Source organism: Cricetulus griseus, chromosome 2 (genome assembly GCF_003668045.3).
Source record: "Cricetulus griseus strain 17A/GY chromosome 2, alternate assembly CriGri-PICRH-1.0, whole genome shotgun sequence".
Taxonomy (NCBI): Eukaryota; Metazoa; Chordata; class Mammalia; order Rodentia; family Cricetidae; genus Cricetulus; species Cricetulus griseus.
Window position 1 is genome coordinate 156,544,512 of NC_048595.1, and position 27,646 is coordinate 156,572,157.

The following is a 27,646-nucleotide window of genomic DNA, read 5'->3' on the forward strand; positions in this document are numbered from 1 at the left end:
ACTATTTAACTGTGTAGTTGTAAAGAGATTAACTGGATTATTCTTCCCTCATAGGGTTGAAATTAAAACATATGACATTGAAGAAAGAGACTGAATTTGGAATTTTCTTCTAAAGAGAATGCTAGACAACAACCAAACCTGTACTGTGGGACAGGACTGTGTGCCCTACATGACTTGTGTGGTTCACATGCTTGAAGAATGGTTGGGTGTGGAGCAATTGGAGGACTATTTGAATTTTGCAAACTATCTCTTGTGGGTTTTTACCCCACTGTTACTTTTAATCCTCCCCTACTTTACCATCTTTCTTCTCTACATTACTATTATTTTCCTCCATATCTACAAGAGGAAGAATGTGTTAAAAGAAGCCTACTCTCATAATTTATGGGATGGTGCAAGGAAAACAGTGGCAACTCTGTGGGATGGACATGCAGCGGTTTGGCATGGTAAGCAGGGATGCTGTGGTCTCTGTTGCCATGGTGTGGAGCACTGACACCATGTTTCTGTTTATTGATTGGGAAGTTACTGAAAAATAGATTGGAAGGGTTATTTAAAATTCCTTGTTAAATCTGCTTACATATATATATATATATATATATATATATATATGTCTTTAATTGATTTTTCCTAAACACATTTATTTCTGTTTAAGAATACATAGCACTTTTAATTACTGTAAATTGAAATATGCAAATTGCTATTTAAAACATCTATAAAAATTACTTAAAACTGTCAAAACTTCTTGTTTTCTTCCCATGCAAAGTAATAGCTTTTATTGTGACATTTTCATATGTATCTGTCATTATTCTTTGTTCATACTCATAGTCAATCTTTTTCCTCTCCCCATTTCCACCTCCTTTTTGACTCCTCCCTTTTAAGCAGTCCCTTTGCTTTCATTTCATATATATTCCATTATTGTCTTTTGTTCCCACCTTCCTTTTCCCTTCAGATCTCTTCCTCTCCTCATAGTTCTCTTTTTCTATTTCATAGAAGCTGCTTTTCCTTGTTGTTTTTAGATATTTTTTTTGTGTATGTATATGCATATGAGTGAGTGTGCTTGTAGAGGCTGAGGAGGCTGTCAGATCCCTTGGAGCTGAGTTATAGGCTATTATGAGCCACCTAAATTGGTGCTAAAAACTGAATGCTGGTCCTCTGCAATAGCAACAAGTCTGCTGAGCTGTCTTTGCAGACATACCTGGTTTTAATTTTTGAGTTTTGGTGTGAGGGAGGGTGGATCTTGCTGTGTAGTCTTGCCAACCTGGGATTTGCAGTCCTGCTTTGGCTTCTAGAATACTACTGGGATTATAACTAGTGCTATCCTGTTTGGCTAGATTTTTTTTTTTTTTCTTTTTTTAGTTTTACTTCTTAGAGACAGAGTTTCTCTGTAGCCCTGGCTGTCCTGGAAATCTCTATGTAGAACAGGCTGGCTTTGAACTCACAGAGATTCTCTTGCCTCTGCCTCCCAAGTACTGGGATTAAATGTGTGTGCCATTATTACTCTATTCAGAGTCAATTTGTTTCTGCCAATGTGACATTTTAAGAGTGAAATATTATAACAATAGTAAACACTAAATATAAGTTGTATAGTGATATTTACCTATTTGTTGTTTGATTCACCTGGGAAGTTGGTGTATCTTTCTAGATAAGTGAGATGCAATACGCTTCTCTCTAGGAAATTTACTCTTTCTTTATGACTTCAGTAGCTGTGATGCTGTACACTTAATGATCGGAGGCTCAGTTTTTGGCCATCATGAAAATTCTGATTGTTTTCTAGGACTTGGTGGATTTCTTGACCAATTTTTACTTCATTTTTCAGCCAGTCCCTTATTTGTAGATAGCTTGCATTTGGACTATGTCAAAATGCCAAAGATTTGATCCATATGTGCCTCAAAGCATTTTGTTTCCATAACAGAATACCTGAAATTGGGTAATTTATAAATGGCTTAATTCTGAAAGTCTCATGCAGCTTTGTGCATGGAATAAAAATGGAAGGGCAAGCAGGCCTCGAAAAAGAAAAAGAAAGAAATCATAAAGGGTAACCTTACTTTAAGAGCCTGCTATTTAAAAAAATAATTACTAACATGTTACTATACAAGTTGGGATCCACTGAAATATTTCCATGGGTGCTCACATGTACATTAATGTCCATCTACCCTCCTGCTCCTCCAGTCTCTAGTGGCCATGTTCTATATATACATAAAATAAATAAATCTAAGTTTTACAAAAAGATGAAGGAAGAAAGGAAGAGAGCTCTTGTTCTTTAGACCATTTACAGTTGTTTGGTTTGTTGTTGTTGATTCTTTGGGCCTCATATGTTTTAGAAGTCAGTTCTGGATGGTGAATGTTTTCTCATTTTGTAAGATTTCTCTGAACACTGTTGTTTCCATTGCTCTGAAGAATCTTCTTAGCTTGTAATCACATAGCCTACTTTACTTATGATCCTGTTTTAAAAATTAGAAACTAAATGATTCAAAGTAATTTAGTTCTTAGAGTAAAACTTGCTTATGGGAGCTGCTTTGATCTATTCATTAGGGTGTTGCCCCAACATCTAACCTCTCAGTAGACCCCATTTCTTATAACTGTTGCATTGAACAATTCAACCTCAGCATGTGTTTTGGTGAGAGTGAAACCACGTTTGAGCCAAAACAGCATGTAACAAGGATCTCTCTCTCTCTCTCTCTTTTTTCTAGACAACCCAAAGTTGTTTCAGAGCAGAGGTTTTTTGTTTGTTTGTTTGTTTTTTGTTAATTTTTTTGATTTTATTTATTTATTATGTATATAGCATTCTGCTTCCATGTATATCTGCACACCAGAAGAGGGCACCAGATCTCATAATGGATTGTTGTGTGCCACCATGTGGTTGCTGGGAATTGAACTTGGGACCTCTGGAAGAGCAGTCAGTGCTCTTAACCTCTGAGCCATCTCTCCAGCCCCTGTTTTTTTTTTTTTTTAAGACAGGGTTTCTCTGTGTACTCCCAAGTGTCCTGGAACTTGATATGTAGACTGAGCTGGCCTTGAACTCACAGAGATCCTGCTGACCGAACAGTCTTTGGAATAGACACATGGTGATACACATCACTGATGTATGCTGTCATTAGGAAACCTCACCATCCATGTGCCTCTTAGGCTAATGTATTGGCATAACATTCATTTAGCATTCATATTAACATTTAGCATTCATACTAAGTATCTATAAATCCTCTATAAATCCTCCTTTTTGAGTGCTTATCATTTCAAACACTGTTAAATACTTTTATCCACTTTGACTTTTCTAAACCTTATATCATGAAAGGGCAGTGGTGGCACATGCCTTTAATTCTGGTACTCGGGAGACAGAGGCAGGAGGATCTCTGAGTTCGAGGCCAGCCTGGTTTGCAGAGCAAGTTCCAGGATAGGCTCCACAACTATACAGAGAAACTCTATCTCAAAAAACAAAAAAAAAGAAAAATACCATACATCATGATAGATAAAGTTTATATACTATCTTCATTTTACTCCTCAGGGAATGGAGGCTCAGAGAAGTTATTTCAGAGGTACATTAGGAAGCAGAGTGAGGGTACAGTCTTTGACAAAGGGTTCTAGACTATACATACAGTACACCAGTCCTGCACTGAGGATTCAGGGCTAGAACATGTGGTGATGAGGTTTGCACACAGGAATTATGCTTTTGATGCTGTGAATTCTTAGTGTTTACTATTAAAAGTCTTCTGTCCAGTACAGATCTCCAGCACCCTCAGTGTTTTACACAAAGCAGTAAGTTAGCATGCATGTGCCTGTCGCAGAATTGCAACTTGATAGTCTTTAAAACAGTGACATTTATTGAAATTATTTATGATAGGTGCTAGGAATTTACATCTTCCTCCAATTTATATATCAACTTACATTTCAAGACATATTTTAAACAATTTGAATTTATATATGAGTGGATAAGACGATACAGGTAAATTTAAGTACTATCTTACACAGGAATTTGCAAGATAGTTTTAGATGTGTATTTGTGGTTCAGAGGAAATGAAGTATTCAGCACTTAGTCCACTTTAATGTTTTATTGTGATGAGATATTTTATCTGGGTAAGTGTTAAGTTTTTAAAAAGTTGATCTTGTGACATAACTAAAAGTTATTTGTGTCTTCATTTGGATTTTGTTTTACTCAAATAAGTTTTAATGTGTGCTTTTTAAACTTCAGAAACGTAAAAGAAATAACATGATTGTTGTAAAAATATAATAAAAGAAAAATTTAGCTAAAATTTAACGTGAAGATGAACTTTGCTAAAATTTTGGTCTACTTATCATTCGTATATGTGTGACTAAATAATGCCTTTCATGCCATTAATATGAATATGACTTTTAATAATTTAGTAATTTATTTAGTTACCTGTTGCTGAGCAGGTTTTTGTTTATGATGTTTTTACTACTTAAAAATATCTTTATGCTAGAAACTATTCAGTATTTCATATTTTGTAGTTAAAATTTATCCTCAGATTGTATATACTCTGATATTTCAGAACATTCTGTGGTTCCCTATTCTATACAATGAAGCACCAGTTTGAAGCTTTTTAAATAACTCATTTTAGTTTGGTTGGCAGAATCAATGATGTTTCTACCCTCAGGTGGCTAACAGTCTTTTAGCTCAAACCTTTTGCTCAAGTTTTAAAAGGCATTCTTGGAAAATGGGCCTGGTGTTCTTAAAATTAAGCGAAGTTCTTATCATTTATTTACCTTGAAAATCAGTAATAAAGTCCTCAATAGATATTTTATGTTTTTAAAAAAATTAAACAGTGAGGTACACTGTTGGACAGAAATGATCCCTGAGTATATTCACAATAGGACCCCAGTTACCCTATACACATCAGCAAGAAAATGTAGGTGTATTCACGCTTGGCAGTGAAATATTTGTGGGTGAGAGTGTGCTAGGATCCTACTTATGCTATACACACATCAGCAAGAAGATGTAGGTGCGTCCATGCTTGGCAGTGAATCATTTGTGGGTGAGAGTGTGCAAGGCCATGAGTGTGGGGAAGCTAAGTCAGGTTTCGAGGGATCCCTGATGGCTGTCCTCAGCTGCTGAGGCAGCCCTAGCCCAGGGCCTGCTTCTCCGCATTTGGCTCTAACCTCTCTCTCGTACCAGCCCATGCTGGTATGCATTCAGTCCTTGTTTCATTCAGGCCCATGCCTGTATGTGTGCTGTCTGACCCTTCACCATGGGCTGGACTCCTCGCTGCTGAGTATTGTCTGTACAGCTCTGCTCCGCTTTGACTGTCTCCTGGACCCCCTTGCTGGTGGATCCCCTGACCTTCCTGAACTCCCAACACACACACTCTGCCACCTCTCCACTCAAGGGCCTTGCTTATTCTGTCATGCTTTAAGACTATAGAGCCAAATTATTCTATGTCTGAAAAGAAAGGGAAGCGGGGAGAACTATCCAAAGGAGAAGGGAACCCAGAAGGCCAAGACAGGTTTTAAGTTACTGCATTAAATATCACCAACTTGTCTTTCAAACAGGTTATGAAGTTCATGGGATGGAAAAGATACCGGAAGGACCAGCACTTATAATCTTTTATCATGGAGCTATTCCCATAGACTTTTACTACTTCATGGCTAAAATTTTCATCCACAAAGGCAGAGCTTGCCGAGTAGTAGCTGACCACTTTGTCTTTAAAATCCCAGGTAAAATTTAACTGTGTGTAGTGATCAAACTATGTGGTAGTCTGTCTTTAGTATTGTTTAGAAAGTGTTTTGCCTCTTTAAGATAAAAAATTTGAAAAACTATTATCCAGTTTAAATAATATATCTTGAAAAAAAAGTCAAAAATGTCACCTACTTTTACCTCTGTTACATAAACTGACCTTGAGTGGGTAATCCTCCTTCCTTAGCTTCTCAAGAGTCCTGAATTTCTAGGTGTGGCCACCACTGCTGGCTCTAATTATTCCTCCCACTCTCCCTCCCTCCCTCCAATTGCAATTATTCAGTTATTCTCTTCTTCCTCTTTTTTTTTTTTTGGCTGTGCTGGGGATTGATCCCTAGGGATGAGAAGATGCTAAGCAAATGCTCTACCACTGAACTACAGCCCCCCACCCCCAGCATTAACAGAACTTTAGTCAATATTTTCTAATTTAAAAAAAACTTTGAAAAATTGAGACAGGATGCTGATGGCTACCCAGACTGGCTTTCAGCTTGTGGTCTTAAGTAATCTTTCTGCCTCTGCCTACCAGGTAGGTGGATTGCAGACACATATGCCCCAACAGCAGGCTTAATTTTTGAACTTGGTTTGGTTTTGCTTGAATCTTGAACTTGGTGATGCTGCAGATTGAACACTAGGCATGTGCTCTGACCTTGAACTAGACCCCTAACCCAAATCTTGAACTTTCAAGTATACATAGTTTTGTGTACAAGGTAGTTAAAATTTCATATTTTTATAAGAATGTTTTTTTCTTGTTTAATGCTGTTAAAGTTTAATAGCAAATCAGAATTAGGAAAAAATATACAGGGTATATTTGTCCTCATTATCCTAAAGAGTATGCTTATACATTACATCTCTTCCAGTATATGAGCTGCCTCGTGGACTCAAGCTCTTGAGGTTGAGGACTGCATTTTAAATCTCTTCATAACAGCTTTATAGCTTTTTAAAGTTTAGTCAAATTGTTTAAGATAAAGTAGTTAAAGATAATCATTGAATGAAATTACTGAGGATAAATCTTTTCTGCTACCACTAAATCACTAGAAACAAGCCAGGAGAGTTGATAGTATGTTGTCTGCAGTAATAAAAGCAGAGCTGGCCCAGCAAGCAGACTCATACCCAGCATCGGGTTAAGGACCAGTCTACTCCAGTGCCTTCCATACATATGGTCAGTGATTTAGTGTGTGTTAGAACACCCATTTATACTTGGTGTATATGTTAAACCAGATGCAAGGCTTTTCTTTGGAAATAATGTGATGACTTTGTATAGATTGGGAACAGAGGATGTTACAATCTCATCATACCTAGTTATTTTGATATTTGAGTGACAGATCTTCACATATTTACAGTTCTGTGGGTTTTATGCCCCTAAAGATTTAATGAAAGCATTGCTATCTTACAGTGCCTCAGTTTTAATATGTGGTTCAAGTGTTTACTTCACTGTTGCTCTCTTATGGAGCATGGGTTTGCTTTTTCTTTTCATAAATAAAAAAACCGGAACATTTTTAGGTTTTTCTTTTTCTTTTTTTTTTTTTTTTTTCCTGGTTTTTCGAGACAGGGTTTCTCTGTGTAGCTTTGGAGCCTATCCTGGCACTTGCTCTGGAGACCAGGCTGGCCTCGAACTCACAGAGATCCGCCTGCCTCTGCCTCCCGAGAGCTGGGATTAAAGGTCTGCGCAACCAACGCCCGGCTCCATTTTTAGGTATTTCAAAACAGTTTTTCCTCTATGCTCATACCAACTTTTGACATTGATTTACTTTTAGTCATTTATTAGTTTATGAAGTTATAAAATCAGTATAATTCTTAGTGCAAGAGAGAAATTCTGTATTTTACCTTGTAATTTACCTCTCTCCTGTTTACTCTGAGAGTGCACCTAATTAGGCCAGTGAGGTTTTGGTGCAGGGTTAGCACTATTTCACTCTTACTGACATTTTTAATATTGTTTCAGCTCTGAAGGCATTGGGAAGCTATGTTAGTCTGCTGTCCAGTTCCACAGACAATCCATGGTCTCAGTCTCAAGCAGGAAAATACATGTACAGTGGCAATCACATTGAAGTATTTCTTTATTGACAGGCTGTCTTTCATGAAGGAATAGTCATAGTTTGAAAAGCTATATAATGTTAAGGTTTGGAATTAGCTATTCTTGAATTGAATACCCTTCCTCAGTTGATTAAAACTCTCAGTGATATTTGCTATTATTATAAAAATTAAATTGTAGGATTAATATTATCTAACTTCTTATCTCAATAGATTTGATTATAGTCTTAGCTAATTTTGGTGTGGCTGAACATAGTGGGATTTACTTTCTCTCAGGTGGTTCTTTGTTTAGGATTATTGGGAGATTGGGTTTTTGGTTGCTGATGACGTTTCATCTCTGATTGAGAATATATATGGCATGAAACTTAGTGGAAGTACTTGGGACTGGACATAGCGCAGTGGGAACACGTCGGTGTATGACTTTAAATATGCTGCCTAACTTTTTTTTTGAGACAAGTTTCTCTGTGTAACTCTGGATGTCCTGGAACTTGTTCTGTAGACCAGGCTGGCCTGAACTCACAGAGATCATCCTGCCTCTGCCTCCAAAGTGCTGGGATTAAAGGTGGAGTGCTGGGATTCAAGATGCATCACCACTGCCCAGTTGCTACTTAACTTTTAAGCCCAAGTTTTGTCATCTGTAAAACGGAGTGAAAAAATCTCTATTTTTCATGATGGTTTTAAGAGTTTGAAAATGTCAAGTAGCTATAGTAAGGAGGCGATCAGCCAGGAAGTAATCAATAGTAGGTGATCATATGTATATATAACTTCATAAATGAAACTGGACTTGTACCTTAAGAGTTTTTGACTTAAGAAAGTTTGTAAAAGGATGGGTAGTAAATAAATGGCATAGATCATGATGAGTTTTGCTCTTAAAGAATTGAACACACTAAAGATATATCTTTGTGATTTTGTTTTTTGACAGGGTTTAGTTTATTGCTAGATGTATTTTGTGCTCTTCATGGACCAAGAGAAAAATGTGTTGAAATCCTGAGGAGTGGCCATTTGCTAGCTATTTCACCAGGTGGAGTCCGAGAAGCCTTACTTAGTGATGAAACCTACAACATTATATGGGGTAATCGTAAAGGCTTTGCTCAGGTTGCAATTGATGCAAAAGTGGTAAGTCAGAGCAAAGTAATTTTTCAAAGAAATGCTTAAAAAGTGAGCCAAAATATATGAACCTAGATTCTTTTATTGTAATAGAAGTTACCATATGTAACAATTTATAGGGACTATTATGCGTGAGAAGCCATCTTACAAAACAAAAAACTGACCTGGGAATTTATACAGTTTTATTTTTTTAGTTGTAAATTCCACTTTTTATTAGATTTGTAATTCTGTGCACAGTGCCACCATTCTTTCAGTTTTTTTTTTTTTTTTTTTTTTGATACAGTGTATTTTAAACCTTTGGTAATTTGACACAAATGTGTTGGTGTATTTCATGGATGAATTTGGTTTAATAGTTCTTTTATGTGTAATCAGTTTTTATAACAATACAAGTAGTATGTGATTAATGTCATTTTTTCATCAAATATGATTAGCTATTTCATAGTATAATTATAAGAAATGGACAGTGGTATAATTTAGATATTTCTAAAATACTTTTCAAATGACTTCATCAGTAAAATTAAACGTACTTGGGAGATTCTATAATTATTGTATTTCCCATACTGAACAGTATGAATGTGCTTTTGATGTTTTCTTTTGCCTTTGGAAAGTATTTTTTAGTCTTTTGTTCTCCATAGCCTAAGGAACTTTATCCTAAGGAATACTTATTGTCAGAAGGGGACATTGCTGTCTTTTGCTGGAAACTTGGTCTTTTCTCCAAGCCAGGAGGTTGAGTCAGCTGCAGTAACTTAGCGTTTCAGGTTGCTTTCCTTAGGGAGACCAGCCTGCATCATTTGTCTGACTGTGCATCATGTAAATGTAGACTGTTGATTAAAAAAGGAAGAATTGTGATTCATTTTAACCAAAGAATACTATCTAAAGGGGAATGGATGTTGCTGTATTTGAATTACAAAGTTACAGCAAGACAAAATACTCCAAAGAGCTCAGTAGCTCTTTTCTCTCCTGTATGCATACACCTGCTTTTGTGTGACTCCCAGAAGGCATTGCTATAGTGCTTTACTATGGGGTCCTAGTTTAAATGAATCTACTTCCTAACTTTTAAAATATGTGTTTAAGCAATACAGTCCTACAGTAGACTATAAGTTCCTTGAGTAACTTTAAATTTTATATTCAAATCCTTAGTGCAATGGGTTTAAGTATTTGTTGAATTAGCTTTTTTTGTCTTTAAACACAGATTACTTAACTCAGCAAAAGCTTTTTAATTTATTTATGCATATGTTGTACTAGTAATGATTAAAATCGACTAATACCACATTTTACCCATTTTCTAAAGTTTTAGCAGCACAGATGTGGAAACCAGAATTATAGACTGTGGGGATATATAATACAGAAGGCTGCTTGCAACCATGTGCAACTAAGAATAATCAATGAATATTTTAAAGCAAGAACAAAACAAAACATTGACCTGTTTTACATTTATATTTTGAAAGATTTTTTTTTAAGTAATAGTTTTGAGTCTTATAAGTTTATCAAGGAATTCTAATTCTTCATCCTTATGTTGATAATTTTAAGGAGGATATTGCTTAGGGTACCTGAAAGAGAAAAATGACAAGAACTTTCCCAGATTCTTGAATTTCTTGGTAACTTTTTATGATAATCTATGTATTTCAATTAAGATTTTTTAAAATAAAATTCCAAATTTTTGAGAAATAGCCTTCTATAAATTTAAAATAGATACCAAATTTTAATGCTGTGAATTTACCAATAACACTATAAGTCTGATAAATAGTTTGCAGCACTTTTAAGTTTTGTTCCAGGGCTCTGCCCAATCAGGGAGTGATGTGTAGTATTCTAATTCAGTGATTCTCAAACTACCTTTGTCAGGAGTCACTTAAGACCATCAGAAACCACAGATATTTGCATTATGATTCGTAACAGTAGCAAAATTGCATTTATGAAGTAGCAACAAAAATAATTTATAGTTGGGAATCACAATAACATGAGGAACTGTTAAAGGATCTCATCGTTAGGGAAGCTGAGAACCACTGTGTTACAGCACCCTAGCATTAGGGAAGCTGAGTTCCACTGTGTTAAAGGGTCTCAGCATTAGGGAGGCTGAGAACCACTGGTCTAATGTTATGGATAAGGAGACACAGGCCCTGAAAGCAAGGGATGGGAGGGATCTGGTCCCTACAAGGCATCAGCAGAGCAGAGCGCAGTTGAGGCAGCAGTGCTGGTGCCATCCCTGACTGCATTTCACATTGAGTGTGGACACGGAGATTGAAGGAGCCTTCTAGAAATGTTGTTATGCCAAGTTTGTGAGACCCCAAAAAAGACAACCAACAAGCTGACTTACTGATGCAAATGCACAAGTTTTAATTTTAAGTTACAAGACTCATCGGGGACCCTGTCCAGCAAACTGGCACAGCAGCTGCAGGAAAAGGGTCCTGGCCTCAATTGTAAGAGGTTTTTAAAGGAAAAACACTGAAAGCATGGTGGTACATGCCTTGGCCATTCAGGATTGGGTAAGAGTAGGTGACCTTTGGACTCATTGACATGGGGTCTAGAGAAATTTCAAAATTGTTACTAATAGTTGTCCACAAGGACAGTTGTGACAAGAAGATGTTATTTATCAAAATTAGTCATTGCCTGACCACCCAGATGGGGTCACTCTGTCCCGGGTGGGTACAGTTTGGGTGCTCCTTGGAACTGTTTATGGTTCCTTGGTTGGAGCTGAATCAGTCTTGTGCCACAAACAGAATTTCTGAAGGTGGATTTTTCTGAGGATGGAGTTAACTCCATCCTTTCTAGTTTACCTTGCTCTTACAAATGTGAAGGAAAAACCTTATACAGTTGTAAATGATAACTACCTCATAATAGACCAAACCAAATTTACATAAACTATGAGAAAACACAACTACTACGGCAGTAAGATTAGCTACATTTAAAAAGGGACTGCTGGGCTGAGGCTATAACTTGGAAGAGCGCTTGCTTGGCATGTGCCAAACTTTGAATATGATCCTCAACAATGCCCTCCCCAAAATACCTTAAAAAGTAAGCTGGACATGCTGAAAGAAATTAAAACGGGAATCTAATTGTAGTTCATAAAATATCAGCAGAAAATATCTAAACGCCATTTGAATGGGACACACTTTTTTTTATTTTATCTTTTTACTCTTCTCTCATATTACATCCCAACTGCAGTTTCCCTCCCGCCACCTCCCTTCTCCCCCAGATCCACTCCTCCTGTTTCCCCTCCCTCCACTCCTCCCACCCACCCCCCAACCTCTCCTCTTCCCCAGATGTACTCCTCCTCTGTTTCCTTCCAGAAAAGAGTAGTCTGGGACAGACTTTATATGGACCATATGCCACTCTTATTTTGTGAATTCCTGCAAGTATTCAGGTAGTTTCAAATCTAGGTTGGGGAAAAATTAGTTCAATTAATTAAAAATAAATAACAAATGTAAAAGAAAGGAACATTGTACTTAAAAATTATTTGTGACATTTCATTTTATCTATAAAAACTTTTGAGATAAAGATAATTATACTTTCCCCACTCTTCACATGAAGAAAGTCAGGCTTAGATTTGATGATCAACTTGTTTAGGGTTTCCTTTGTTTTTAGTAGTAAGGACTGTAACCATACTAAACTGATGTCCCAAGAATAGCTTTACAAATCTGTACACTTGTGTACCTACATAGAGACCAATGTGGGGACAGAAATAGTAAATTTTCGGTTGTTTATGCAGCTGTCTTGTATACAGATACGTACAAGGAAAGTGTTAAAGGACTGTACGCAATTAGTTTGTAGTAAGCTAGTGCTGCGTATTCAAGGATTGAAGCTTGATGCTCTTAAAACTGTAGGACAGCCAGCTAAGGCAAGTTGTCTTCTATGATGTGCTTCTACAGTATTCTTCTCCAGAAGTCTAGCTATGTAAGGGATGGTGTTGAACTTGAATCATCCTCATGAAGCACACTATAATACAGACTTTTGGGACCATGCCTGTTTGTAGACACAGTCACCAGCTCCAACCAAGGGAGAAAAACTGTCTGTGAGTGGAAAGGTTTTCTGTTTGTCCTGTGCGTTCTAAGTTTTCAATTCTGGGAATGTAACTTTTAAAACATTAGTATTTCAGCCATTTCATTGTACGAAACTTGTAATCTTAGATAGTAGTGGATTTTGTTTTACAAAAGAATTCTGTGTCCATCATCATCTCTATGTAGTGGTTCCATGAATGAGTCTCATCATTTCACAGTTTGACAGCTGTGGCTTCTTGTTCTAGTGTGGACATGGCTGCCGCCTGTCTCTGACCTCTGTGTTTGTAGAGCACAGTCATTAGGAGCGTCATCTCTCTGTATTTACCCATTCCTTCTTTAGTTCATCCATAACTTCCTTTTGTCTCATCTATTCCAGGTGCTTTTCTAAGTACGAGGGATACAGCAGTGAACAAAACATGTATTAGGTGTCCCTGAAATATGTTAGATGTCTTACCTCTGGTGAGAGGGGACAGCAGGTGATCAGCTAGTTCAATGTGAGGACAAGTTGTGTGAAGTTTATCCTTGTGTTTTCTTCTGCCCAGGAAGTGAGTGAAAAAGACTTAGAATATCATTATCTTTGTCTTAAAAGGTGTCTAGTTCTGCAGATAAAGTGGAACTTCATGAACACATGTACACATACATGCGGGTACGCACATACACACACACACACACACATACACACACATATAGTTTTATCAATTCTAAAACATTTAGTTCAGTGTATCTGTTTATATATGAAAGTATTTTATTCAATTTTGATATATTTTACTGTTTGCAATAACATGACCTTCCCATATTATGATATTACTTTATGACATTGACCTAATATTTCCACTATTAAATATCACTTGGTGTTCATGGACTATCCTATAAACTTGTTATCTAAAATTCTTCAATTTATACTCTTTTTAAAATTCTTACACATAATTTTTGTTGATAATGAACATTTTAGATTTAGTGGGTTCACAAAGATGTGTTACTAATTCCATGAGAACATCTTACTGAAACCTATCATTTAAATTGATATAAACTTTCCCCTTGTCTTAGTTACTTTTCTGTTTCTGTGACCAAATGCCATGATGAAGGTGACTTATATAAGAAAACATTTAATTTGGAGCTCTTGATTGCTGAGGGTTAGAGTCCATGACCATCAGGTCAGGGAGCATGGCAGCAGGCAGATAGGCCTGGAAAAGGAGCTGAGAATTCATATCTGATCCATAAGCTGGAATCAGAGAGAGCTCACTGATTGGCTTGGGCTTTTGAAACCTCCAAGTCCACCCCCAGTGACACACGTCCTCCAACAAGGCCACACCTCCTAATCCTTCCAAAGCAGTTCCACCCTGAGGAACAAGAATTCAAGTTCCTATGAGCCTATGGGGGCCGTAATCATTACCCATCACAGCCTTCAAAGTGTCTTCATCTTGTAACTTCTTTAATGAGCATATTTAGGAATGAGTAAAACTAATTTACCACATTCATTTTTTTTTTAAATGAAATCAGTGAGTATTATAATCCTCTTGAGTTTCAAGGGTTTGTATGTAAGGAAAATCAGTAGATAAAGTATTGCATGTTGCAATTAGAGGATAGTCTTTCCAATTTATATTTTCATAAATGATGGAGTCAAATTTAGTCTGATAAATCTTGCCACCTTAGTTATGCCTTTGGTTTGAAAATCTATTTTTAGGATTTCAAATGTGTCTTCAAAAAAGTTGCCTTAGTAACTCAATGGAGACCTTAAGTGGATTTATTTATTTACTTTTTAATTCAAATTCTTTTCTTTAGCCTATTATTCCTATGTTTACACAAAATATTCGAGAAGGATTTAGATCACTTGGAGGAACAAGTAAGTTCTCATTTGTATGGTTTTTAATTATAGTGTAATCTATAAAACAGGCCTTTTGAACACTATTAGGAAAACTTGATTTTTTTTTTCTGCTTTTGAGACAGGGTCTCACTGTGTAGTTCTGAATGTCCTAGAACTCACTGTGTAAACCAGGCTGGCCCCAAACTCACAAAGATCCTTCTGCCTCTGCCTCCTGAGTACTGGGATTAAAGGCATGCATCACTCACTACACCTAGCAATTTTTGAATTATTAATTTTAGAAAATGAATATTTAGATACTGTTCTTTATAAACTGAGTGATAATTGGTTCTAAGTAATGGCAGTTATTATTTTGTAGGGACTGGGGCTGGCCTCAAATTTGTGATTTTCATGCTTTGGCCTCCTGAGTTTCTGGTAGATATTATGTTTTTGTTAAGGGTATTATATACATAATTAGAGATTATTTGAATGGGCTTTTTAAAACTAAAGAGTGATTCATCTAATATATTGTGTTAAACTATGTTGATGAGATTTAGAATATATTTATATACTACCAACTGAAGAAACTAGCTTTCAAATTGGATGACCTACATATTAAACTAAGATTGGCATCGAAGGAGATGGGGATGACATTTGCTTTGGTTTATCCTATTAATTAAAAAAATTACAAACCATGATGTTTACATTGATAAGTTCTTTTATCTGTCTTTAGTTTGCTAATTAAAAATTCACTTTATATATAGATTTATACTGTTGCAAGAATAAAAATTAGGATTTTTTTCTCCTTTATGTCTCTCATTTTGGAATGTTCAGCTTGTTTGTTTTTCTTTTTATTAGAAAGAAAATTATTTTACATGTCAATCCCAGGGCCTTCTCCCTCCCCGCCTTCCCTGTAGTCCCCCCCTCCCCCCCACAACTAACACCCTGCCTATCCCATACCCTTTCTGCTCCCCAGGGGGGTAAAGCCTTCCATGGGTGGGGTCTTCAAAGTCCGTCATATTCTTTGGGATAGGGCCTAGGCCAAGCCCCTTGTGTCTAGGCTCAGTCAGGGAGTATACCTCCATGTGTAATGGCCTCCCAAAGTCCATTCCTATGCTAGGGATAAGTATTGATCCACTACAAGAGGCCCCATAGATTTCCAAGGTCTCCACACTGACACCCACATTCATGGGGTCTGGATCAGTCCCCTTCTGGTTTCCCAGCCATCAGTCTGGGGCCCAAGAGCTCTCCCGTGTTCAGGTCAGCTGTTTCTGTGTGTTTCACCAGCCTGGTATGGACCCATTTGCTCATCAGTTCTCCACTGCAACTGGATTTCAGTTCACTTCAAGGTTTAGCTGTAGGTGTCTGCTTCTATTCCACCAACTGCTGGATGAAAGCTATACTATGGCATATGAATTAGTCATCAATCTCATTATCAGGAGAGGGCATTTAAGGTAGCCTCTCCTCTGTTGCTTAGATTGTTAGTTGGTGTCATCTTTGTAGCTCTCCAGACATTTCCCTAGTGCCTGATTTCTCTTTAAACTTATAATGTCTCCCTCTATTATATTATCTCTTATCTTGCTGTCTTCTGTTCTTCCCCCAACTCAACCTTTCTGCCCCATCATGTCTTCCTCAACCCACTTTTTCTCATTCTCCTAGTTCCCTTTCCCCTTCCCCCATGCTCCCAATTTGCTCAGGAGATGTTCAGCTTGTTTTTAGCTTGTGATTTATATATTATGTTTAGTTGAATATATTTTTTGTAACTGTTGCTATTCCTATCCACATAGAAATCCCTTGTTTTAACTCATTTTTATATTAAACTTTAGAAATTATTTCTAATTTTTTGTTAATCTTTTAAATAGCAAATCAGAAAATGTTACAGAAATTCTGTTTCTTCAATTATAAGTTATTTTCAAAATTCTACTTACCTGATTTTCAGTTTTACTTAAATTTAAAGCTCAGTATCTCTAAATTAAGTATCTGTTGTCTTTCTTTATTTTTGAGGCATAGTCTCATTGTTGCAGCATTGGCTGGCCTGGAACTTGTTATGGAGACTAGTTTGGCCTCGACCTCACAGAAATCCACCTACTTCTGTCCCCATCCCCACCAGTCTGGAATTATAGGCATACATCATCATACCTGGCTAATTTTAATTTTTTTAAGTGTTACTTTGTATGTAACAGTAATTTTTCTGTTTTTATATGTAATCTGTTTTCAGTACATAACTGTGTATTTCATGAAACTTACCTTTTTGGATTCCATTGTTGCAGTTTTTGTTTTTTTAGCCTTCTCCAGTTACTTTTAATACCTCTAAATTTAATCCTGCTGAGTTTGAAACATAGTCATCTCTAGCAGGCCTGTGCGTGGTGCTGCATGAATTGGGCCTGTGCGCCTTTGTCTTTTCTTTTGTACTTGTAAATCATTTGCTCTTCGTCCTTGATCGTTTTAGCTTCCAGCTTTGCTGGCACTTATCAGCCTTTGTTTTCCAGTAATAGTCACTGGGTTTTCTTCTGAGATTCTTGTGTTTTTAAAATGTTATTTGGTCTCTTAATAAATTGATTTAATTTTTCCTTTTATTTTCAAATTTATAGACAAACTGAGTTCCAAGCACAAAAAATTCTTGTATGTCTCTTCAGCAGTCTCTAGGCTCTGTCCTGATGAGCACATTGCTGGTGCATTTGTTATAGCTGATGAAAAGCTTCCATTTAGGAAATGCTCTACTAGTCCTGTAGCTCAGTGGTAGATCACTTGTTTAGGATGTGTGAGGAACTGGATTCAGCACCCAGCTTCAGAATCCTAACACACACACACACACACACACACACACACACACACACACACACACACACACACACTCTCGCATATTAATTGGTAAGAATTGGTATTTTTGCCACCTTCGTGCAAATCTTGTGTAATTAATTAGAAAGCTTACGGTTCTGTGCATAGCACATTTGGCTAATAAAATGATTTTGCTTATTTTAAAACAGGATTATTTAAGTGGCTTTATGAAAAATTCCGCTATCCCTTTGCTCCATTGTATGGAGGTTTTCCCGTGAAGTTGCGGACCTACTTAGGTGATCCCATTCCATATGACCCAAAGATAACAGCAGAAGAGCTAGCTGAAAAGGTAATTTGTGTTTTCTTAGTCTTAAGACAGAGTTTTGTTTTAAATTATTTGAAATTTCATTGTTTATGTATTATATTCCAGAAATGCTTGGTGATTTTGCCCCATTGGAGACATTTGGCAAGGCAGTGACATTTTTACTGACATGAAAGAGTATGGATGGGTGTGACTGTAGACATTTAGTGTTTAGAAGCCAGGGATAGATTTATAGACATCTGTAGGAAATCTAAAAATACGTTTCTATATCTAAAATTTTAATAGTAAGAATGAGGGTTAAGGAAAAAGGCAGAATTGATGCTAAAGACTTGGAAGTCAGGTTTTGTGCTGTGATTGGAAGCCTCAAGGTTTACAAGGCAGAAGGCAGTGGGGATTTGTAAAGTGTTGAAATGATCAGTAATCTAGCAAAGCGATAAAGAGTCATGAGGATGAGAAAAGACTGCTTTACTTGGGAGGGATTAAGCTTTGAGAGAGTCTAAAACTATGAAAAATAACAGTAAACCGTCCTGGCTTGTGCTAGGCAAGTGCTCTACCACTGAGCCAATCTCTCTTCCTGTGTATGTTTTGGTTATAACCTTTGTGCCAACCTTTCTATACTATACTAGTGAGATTCTTTTAAAACATTTTGAGTTGTGATGGAAAATATGTGAGTTTGCTGAGCATGGTGATGCACAATTAATGTGATATTAATCTCAGCTCTGGGGAAAGGGCTAGAGGTAAGTGGGTCTCTGTGAGTTTGTGGCCAGGCTAACCTGTATAGCTAGACTCTGTGTTAATCAAAACAAGATGAAACAAAACAAAAATCGGTATACTTACAGTTCAGTTCTGTTAAATAGATCCATGTTTATCTTGAAGATTTTTACTATGAAAAAACTGAGTCTATTCCCACTGAACCCCTTCCCATTTCTCCCTCTACTGAGCCCCTGACAAGACCCCGAAACCTGAAATAGTAAAATTGCTAGAAGAAAGCATACACAGTGCCCTGCAAGACATGGGTGTGGGAGAGAAGTTCTTTTACAAGTAGTATAACATGAAAATCCTATAAGATGATTGATGTGTACTGAGGCCAAGCCAATAGTGGCTTTTCTTTTGTTTTCTAACTAGACCAAGAATGCTCTTCAAGCCCTGATTGATAAGCACCAAAGGATACCGGGGAACATTAGAAGTGCGCTGCTGGACCGCTTCCATAGAGGGCAGCAGGCTAATTAGGAGGTGTTTTAATGTGTCTGTAGTGACAAACTCACATCAGCGGAACTGTCTTTTACATTTTTGAGGTTGTATATTAGTGTTTCTAAAACATCATGTTAATAGGCGTCTTCCTTAGAACTTGTTTATTTGAGTTTTTATTGTTAATCTTGTCCTGTCAATCAGTTTGTGTCATATTTAATAAGTAACTCACCACTTGCCTGACCCAGAAAATGATCATGTTGCATTTGCAATCTTTAGTAGTATATGATAAGTATAGTCTTAGAGTAAGTTTTTCCTAATATCAGCAGGTTAAGCAGACTTTCCTAAATTATGTCAATTGTTCTGATCTGATCATAAGAGAATGCATGTATTAGGGTGTAGTACTTGCTTAGTTTAGATGAGAGATGCCTTTGTTTATCTACCCTTCATTCCATTCACAACTGCGGGTAAGTTGTGGAATGCTTTTGTACCTCAATGATTTATTTTAAGCATGATAAAATTATGGTGATGAACATTATTTTAAGTTTCTTTGTCTACTGTGATATCTGTAATGTGGGCGCAATAGCTGAATTGATTCCTGAATCCTTTAGGAGTTACATACATGTTTTTGTTCTTTGGGTGTTGAAACAACTCCTTCAGGTGTGATGTCTAGTTGCCAAGCACATTGAAAGAGATGTACTGTTTTATAAATCAAGACGTTGTTATTTGTGGTATTTATTTACTGAATTGTTTAGTATTTATTTTAAACAAGTATCTAAGTAAACATATAGGATGAGTTGTCAGCATGGTGTTTTATGGTGTAAGGACAGAATCACAGTCATGCTCTGCACTTTGCATTAGAAGCTGATTCCAGGTTTAAGAATAATGATCAAGAAAGCTCTGGTTTTGTTTAATATTATGGTTTGTTTTGCTGGGCTTTGCAGCCAGTTATGTGGCTTATTATTTCAATCGAATGTACTTGAATGATGGAGCCCTCTGAAAATGTAATGGTATTTAATTTGTTGTCTCCTTGAAAATTTATTTTAAAAGTATTCAAACAGCAAAGTATAATAAATCTACTGCAGTATGTCCATTTCCACCTTTGTAGTACTTGGGTTTTATATGGACTTTTTAATTACAAGTGTATATCTATGATATGTGTATATATATGTATAAAATATATAGAAATGATGTGAAAAATAAAGCTGAATTGCAGCTCATTCTCTTGTGAAATTGTGTGTGTGACATCATTTTAAAATAATATTTTTGTTTTATTCTCCTTATTTCCCATCAGTCATGTCTTTTATCTTAGCTGCAATAAATGTGTAATATACTTCTCATGTAGTTTTCAGAGGCAATTTTAGTGAGTCAATTTGCTGTTCCCTTCTGTTAGTGAACTTTACTTGGTTCAAAGCTGTTAAATAATTCCAGAATAAATGAATAAAAGACTATAAAGTGAATAGGAAAACTGTTTTGGACAATCAGTTGGTTTTAAATATTGAAGGAAGAGCACCATTTGTCACTAATGTTGCAAGTTTCCCCAGTGTTTATGCCTACTGTTTTTTCAAAATAATCTTCGGTTCCTGATACTCACAATGTCAGGGTTCTATCCTGATTGATACATTTTTATTTTTGCTGCTTAAACTTAAATCCCCTTTGTAAGATCCAGGGTCTGTGATTTGCCACAGACATGGAGATCATGATGGAGGGGGTGCATTAGAGCCAGACTTATTTCTAGGCCAGTGTTTACAGTTAGCCCTATGCTAGCATGAAGGGATTTTGGAATGTTGACTCTGGTCTGCTTTGCAGAGAAAAGCTTCAGACCCCTTTAAAAACTTGTATTTAGAACAAAAAGAATCTCCAACTTTCCAATGTTGCAGTCAGAGTAGAAATATACCCTGTATACTCTACCACAGTCAGCAATAGTTAGAATACCACTTGGTCCTATTGTCCTCACACTCTCTTTCCCTCTGTCCACATCCATATCTAGTTTTTTGCTCCTGAACAATGATTAGTAAACTAGCAATTTGTCATTACTAGAATAGTTTTGTGTACAGACCATGCATTAGTTTTCATGGGCTGTTAAGATGGTTTAACAGGTAAAGGCACTTGCCACCAAACCTGCATTCAATCCTTGGGTCCTACATGGTGGAAGGAAAAAGCCAGTGTCTGCAAGTTGTTCTCTGACTGCCCTACATGTTTACTGTGGATTCTGTTTGTCCACACATACACACAGTAAATAAATTAATTTTAAAAATTAATATTTTTAAACTGATGTTTCATTAGTTTCTCACAGTAATGGTTCTATCAGATGTTCTGTGTGCTCCATCCTCCATAGGAGACTCATGCGCTGGATTTAGTTTTCTTGCCTCATTAGTCTCAGCCCTACTTTGTTTTTAATAATACTGATAATTTGGAATGGAGGGGATGACTGTTTCCTAGTGAAGCCCTTAATTTATTTTATTTTTCCAATGGCTTTTATCAGGATTTGATTCAGGATATGTGATCCAGACCTGTGACTTTAGTGATGCGGGTTTTATGAACACATCAAGAGGTACCTATTGATCTGCATCATTTGTAATCGTAGTTAACTGATTAGTTAAAACAGTGTGCACCATTCTTCCTGAAAGTTATTTTTCTCCTTTTAATCAGTAAGTTTATAGACAGGTACTTTGAGAGCATCTGTATCTCTGATCTTCCATATTGGATCTGGGGATTAAACTCCAGGCAGTCAGGCAAGGCAGCAAGTGTCTTTACCTGCTCAACTGTCTCACCAACTCCATAATGATTATTTCTCAAAAATGTGCTTCGTTTTCTTTTTGTAAGATATACATAACTGCAAGGCTTTTATTTGTTTGGTTTTTGTTTTTTGATTTTCCAGACAGGGTTTCTCTGTGTAGCCCTAGCTGTCCTGGATCTAGCTCTGTAGACCAGGCTGGCCTTGAACTCACAGAGATCCATCTGCCTTTGCCTCTCAGATCTCTTGCTGGGATCTGCAAGTTGTATTGTTTGACCGTTTCAAATATTGTTTACTAGCATACATTCACACAGTTGTGGGACTGTCTTTACTAATAATGTTCCAGAACTCTCATCATCTCAGAGACCCTGTAACAACTGAAAATCAGCTCTCCATCCCCAACCCCTGCACACATGCTCAGTCCCAAGCACCTTTTCTACTTTTTGTTTGAATACATTTGTTCACTTTGCTTAGCTCAAATAAATGGAATCAACCTGTCATCCTTTGTGTCTAACTTGTTTTACTTTGCATTGGTGCTTGGTGTTTTTCTGATACTGTATTGGCGGGTTTTTATGTGAATTGACACAGACTGCAGACATTGGGGAAGAAGTGCCTTAGATGAGAAAATGCCCCCATGAAATTGGCATGTGGGAAAGCCTGTGAGGTATTAATGATTGATAAGGGTGGCCCATTCCATAGGAGGTGGTGCCACTTTAGGGTGGGTGGTTTTGGGTGGTATCAGAAAGCAATAGCAAGCCAGTGAGAAGACTTTTGCTTCAGTTCTTGATTCTAAGGTTCTTGCCCAGCTTGAGTTCCTGTCCTGATTTCCCTCAGTGTAAGATGAAATAAACACTTTTCTTGCCCAAGTTGCTTTTGGTCATGGTGCAATAAAAACCCTAAATACATATAATAAATACACCCTAAAAACAACTTGCTGGTCTACAAATTTAATTGACACCAGCATCAAGGTGTGAACATAGATCTCACCACATGATGGTTCATTTCCTTAAAGACTACCCCCATTTCAGATGCTAAACACAATTGTGGTCCCCAGGCTACCCTTGCTTTTGCCTGCCCAATAACTCACTTAAAGGTTTTCACAACCTTCCTGGAGCAGACCACAGCACTCAGGAAGGAGCTATACTAATGCCATTATAAAGGAAGCAATGCAGGAAATCATGGAAGAGTAAGCTGAGAGTAGGGTTGCAGAGCCTGCAAGTCCTCTTCTTGTTCTACCCATCCAGCACAACCTTGTCCACTCCAGTCTGGATTCCCCCAGGCTTCATGATGGAGTTGTTGAGTTATAGGCCACAGGTGATCTACTTACAACCCATCTGTCCATCTGTTGAGGTCAGGTGGATGAAAGGACTTACTCTTGTGATTGTCCTCTTTTTATAATCAGCTGCCTGCCTTTCGAAAGCTCAGTGTGGATCCTCTGCTGTGAGTTTTCTCATTAACATGTAAGAGGCATTCCTGTTTACAAAATTCTTAGCTAGGCCTAGTGGCACACACCTGTAATCTATCTATGTGCCGTTGTCTATTCCCTCAATAGTTAATCCAGTTGAGCAAGCCTGTCATCTGGCCAAGGAACCAACCGTCAGGATGGTGAGTTTACCTTATGCCATGCGAAAGTGTTAGGAAGAACAAGTAGTCTTTAAATGAGTCAGTGTATTTTTCCTTCCTAGAAGTGCCCCAAGGCAGACCCTACAGGGTGCTATGAAGTTCTGTTGTGTCTGCTCACCTTTCTGAGTACCAACTCAGGCATACTGTTCCTTTTCTTCTTCTCTGTCTCTTTCAGGTGCTGGTCTCAATAGAATTTTTTGTTTTCTTTCTTTTCTTCCCCTGATGTTTTGATCTTCCTTACCCGTTCTTTAAAGCTGCTCTCCCTGCCAGGAGGTGCTTGACCATCATGTGGCCGGCCACCATGAGACTTAACCCAAACAGCATGCCTTTCTCTCTTCCCCTTCCTCCTCCAGGTAGCTTCTGAGATTTACAACTGCCTGATTTGGAGTTTTGCCTTTAACTCTAAAATAATCATCCTTGAGCTCCCATTTGAGTCCTTTCTAATTCATTTTATTAATTAGAATTAAGAACCCTAAGAAGGGACCCCTGATTTCTCTGGTATCACTTCTATCTCATCTCCTGAGGGTGGGGTTTTTCCCACTTCATTTTTGAGAATATTTTTTTCTCTCTCTCTATGTGGTTGCAGCCTCATGTGTACTATGGCTGGTGTGGAGGCCAGAGGACAATCTCAGGTGTTTGTTGGAAACAGGTCCCCTGTCTGTTGTCTCTGTTCACCACTGAGTATGCATGCCAAGCTAGCTGGCCAGAAAGCTTTTGCTCCCTCTGCCTTCTATCTTGTTGTACAAACACCAGGATTACAGAGGTACACTACCATAGCCTGCTTTTATAAACTCAGGTGCTCCTATTTGTGTGGTAAACACTTTGCCCACTGAGCAATCTCACTAACCCGGGATTTCTTACATATTCTGAAAATTAATCTCTTATCAGACATGATTTGTAAATGTGCCTCCTTTCCCAGGTCTTCTTTTACTTTCTTGATAGTGTGCTTTGATACTTAAAAGTTTTTTTTTTTTTTAATTTGGTGAGATCCAATTTAATATTTCTTTCTAGTTTGTTTTGTGCTTTTGTTGTCATAGCCAGGTAATTATTGTGAAATTTAGTGTCATGAAAATTTTTAATTTTTCTCTTATCTTGAATGACTATTTTAAAAGCTCGTATTGTTGATTCTATTTAATTTTTTTTTAAATTTTCAGAGATGATGCCAAGTAACATCAGCTTATTTGAAAGAATTGTAAAAATCAAAATAAAAAAGTGGTTTATGCTAACCCTAACATAAAACTAAATCACCAAAAGTTTAAGTTTAAGGCCAAACTAGTCTACATAATGATTTGATTTTCATGTCAGACAGGGCTATATAGCATATTTCTTTCCTTCTCCCTCCCCACAAATTAATAAAACAAGAAAGTTAAAAAGGAAGGTTCTTATACATAATTGACTGGTAGTTTGTTGTGAAATATTACTTTAACTAGGCAAAGATGTCTTACATTTGTTTATGCTGCATTTGTTTAATTATGTAAGGATGTGTTGCTTTGCCTGTCTAAGGCACCTGATTGGTCTAGTCAAAAGCTGAAAGGCCAAGCCAATAGCTAGGCGGTAGGGGGATAGGCAAGGCTGGCTGGCAGGCAGGCGGAGAGAATAAGTAGTGGAAGGAATCTAGGCTCAGGAAGAGAGTAGAGAAGAGGAAAGAACAAGGGAGAAAGACAGGGAGATTCCTGGGGTCAGCCAGTCAGGTGACCTCCAGCCAGAAGTCATGCAGGAAGCAGTGAAAGCAGGACATAGAGAATGAAAGAAAGGTAAAAAGCCCGGAGGCAAAATGTAGATAAAGAGAAACAGGTTAAATTAAATTATAAGAGCTAGCAAGAAATGAGCCTAAGCTAAGGCCAAGCATTTATATCTAATAAGTCTCCATGTCTTGATGCGGGAGCTGGTTGGTGGGTCAAAAGAAAGCCTACTACCTAAAGACACTTAAGGAGTTGTTCAACATTCCTAGCCATCATGGAAATGTAAATCAAAACAACTCTGTGATACCATCTTACACCAGTCAGAATGTCTAAGATTAAAAAACACCGATGTTAGCTCATGCTGGAGAGGGTATGGAGAAAGAGGAACACTCCTCCATTGTTGGTGGGAGTGCAAACTTGTGCAGACACTTTGGAAATCAGTATGGTGGTTTCTCGAAAAACTGGGAATCAATCTACCTCAAGACCCAGGAATACCACTCTTGGGCATATACCCAAAGGATGCACACTCATACCATAAGGACACTTGCTCAACTATGTTCATAGGAGTATTATTTGTAATAGCCAGAACTTGACAACAACCTAGATGCCTCTCAACTGAAGAATGGCTAAAGAAAATGTGGTAGATTTACACAATGGAGTACTACTCAGTGGTAAAAAACAATGACATCTTGAAATTTGTAGGCAAATGAATGGAACTAGAAAAAACAATTCTGAGTGAGGTAATCCAGACTCAGAAAGACAAACATGGTATGTACTCACTCATAAGTGGATATTAGACATAAAGCAAGGGATAACCAGGCTATTGTTCACAAACCCACGGAAACTGGGTAACAAGGAGAGCCCTAAGAAAGTCATACATGGATCCCCCTGGGAAGGGGAAATAGACAAGATTTTCTGAGAAAATTGGGAGGGGGATAGAAGAGGAGGGAGAGGGCAGAGGGAGGAGTACATGAGGGAACTGGATGGTTGAGATGGGGGAAGGACAGAGAGGGAGAGCAAGGAAAGAGAAATCTTGATTGAGGGAGTCATTATGGGCTATCAGAAACTGGGCATTAGGGAAGTTCCTAGGAATCCACAAGGATGACCCCAACTAAGACCCTAAGCAATAGTGGAGAGGGTGCCTGAACTGGCCTTCTCATGTAATCAGATTGATGACTACCTTAATTGTCATCATAGAACCTTCATCCAACAACTGATTGAAAGCAGATGCACAGATGACAGCTAAGCACTGGGTGGGGGGTGGGGGTGGAGGCTCCCAGAGTTCAGCCAAAGAGAGGAAGAAGCGATAGATAATATGAGCAAAGGGGTCAAGACCATTTTGGGGACACCTACAGAGACAACAGACCCTAGCTAGTAGGAGCTCACTGACTCCAGACTGACAGCAGGGAAACCTACATAGGACCGAATTAGGCCCTCTGAGTGTAGGTGACAGTTGTGTGGCTTGGGCAGTCTGTGGAGCCACTGGCAGTGGGACCAGAATTTATCCCTCGTGCTTGAACTGGCTTTTTGGAGCCCATTCTCTTTGGAGGGATACCTTGTTCAGCTTACAGGGCTGGGGGAGGGCCTTGGTCCAGCCTCAAAGTGATGTGACAGACTGTTGATTCCCCATGCCTTACCCTCTCTGAGGAGTGGATGAGGGGTGTGGTAGGGGAAAGGTGGGGAGAGCAGGAGGAGGGGAGGGAGTGGGAACTGGGATTAGTATGTAAAATGAGAAAAGATTGTTTTAAAATAAAAAAGGAGAAAACCTGATACAATAGTACTCTACCAGAACTGCAACCTTTCATAAAAACCACTGCAGCTGTGTGTACACACACACACACACACACACACACACACACACACACACACACACACACACACGCCTAGAAACTATCATTTAACCTTAGACTGATTCTACTCTTATTATTAATTCTTGCAGCCAAGGATTATTATTTAAAAATACCTTGTGAAGTTCTCCTCATTTTTGCCTTTAAAATTTTCTTTTGCCTTGAATACACACAGACTTTATTGAGGGGTGTGTATTCTTATTGCAATTCTAGTCTACTCTCAAATCAATATTGTACTTCTGGGCATCTCTCTGATTATTATTTAGAATGACAGAATAGATATGAACCCTTAAATCTTCCCCATTGCACAAATTGACTTCCAGATGTCATACTGCCTTGTGGTATGGAGGCTATTTTGACATTCTGGGTGACTTTATAGTTTTATTTTAGATGCTAGTTTATTATCTGTGATGCATTTCTCCAGTGTTTGCCATCCCATCAAATTCTCCATAGCAGCTCTTTGCTTGATTTCTCCTTTGTTCTTTTCTGATGTGAGCTTGGTATTTCATAGTGACCCTTACTTACCCTGGAAATGTGTATATTCTATTGTTTAAGTGACACGTTTCTATTCTTTTAGCCTTTAATATTTTAAAATTGTGAATCATAACTAAATGTGATAGTCACATATGTTCATCTGGCTTTAATTTTTCTTACAATTTTTTGTCAGATTTTAATTAATGTTATTTTAGCTTCATAGAACTAATAAAAGTGAGCCTTTCCTCTACTTTGGAGGAATTTTTATATTATTGGTATTTCCCCCTTAAACATGTGGAGGAAATCACTAGTTGGGCCATTTGTTCTAGGAATTTTCTTTGTGGATTTTACTTACAATTTTGTTTGCTGTAATATGGGGTT

The 27,646-nt window shown here is 37.6% G+C and overlaps 1 protein-coding gene across 3 annotated transcripts in view; it reads left to right on the top strand.

Moving 5' to 3' along the window:
- Tmem68 (transmembrane protein 68) overlaps positions 1–27,646 on the top strand; it is a 43,543-nt gene that overhangs the window by 6,617 nt on the left and 9,280 nt on the right. For 2 of the 3 annotated variants that reach the window (XM_027398925.2, XM_027398926.2), the window contains exons 4-9: positions 55–443; positions 5,500–5,664; positions 8,634–8,827; positions 14,596–14,656; positions 17,602–17,741; positions 18,840–20,135. In XM_027398925.2, the coding sequence (XP_027254726.1) occupies positions 119–443; positions 5,500–5,664; positions 8,634–8,827; positions 14,596–14,656; positions 17,602–17,741; positions 18,840–18,944 (990 nt within the window). In that variant the 5' untranslated portion in view covers positions 55–118 and the 3' untranslated portion in view covers positions 18,945–20,135. Of the gene's footprint in view, positions 1–54; positions 444–5,499; positions 5,665–8,633; positions 8,828–14,595; positions 14,657–17,601; positions 17,742–18,839; positions 20,136–27,646 lie in introns of those variants that run through there. The other variant, XM_027398927.2, reaches the window with a different exon arrangement.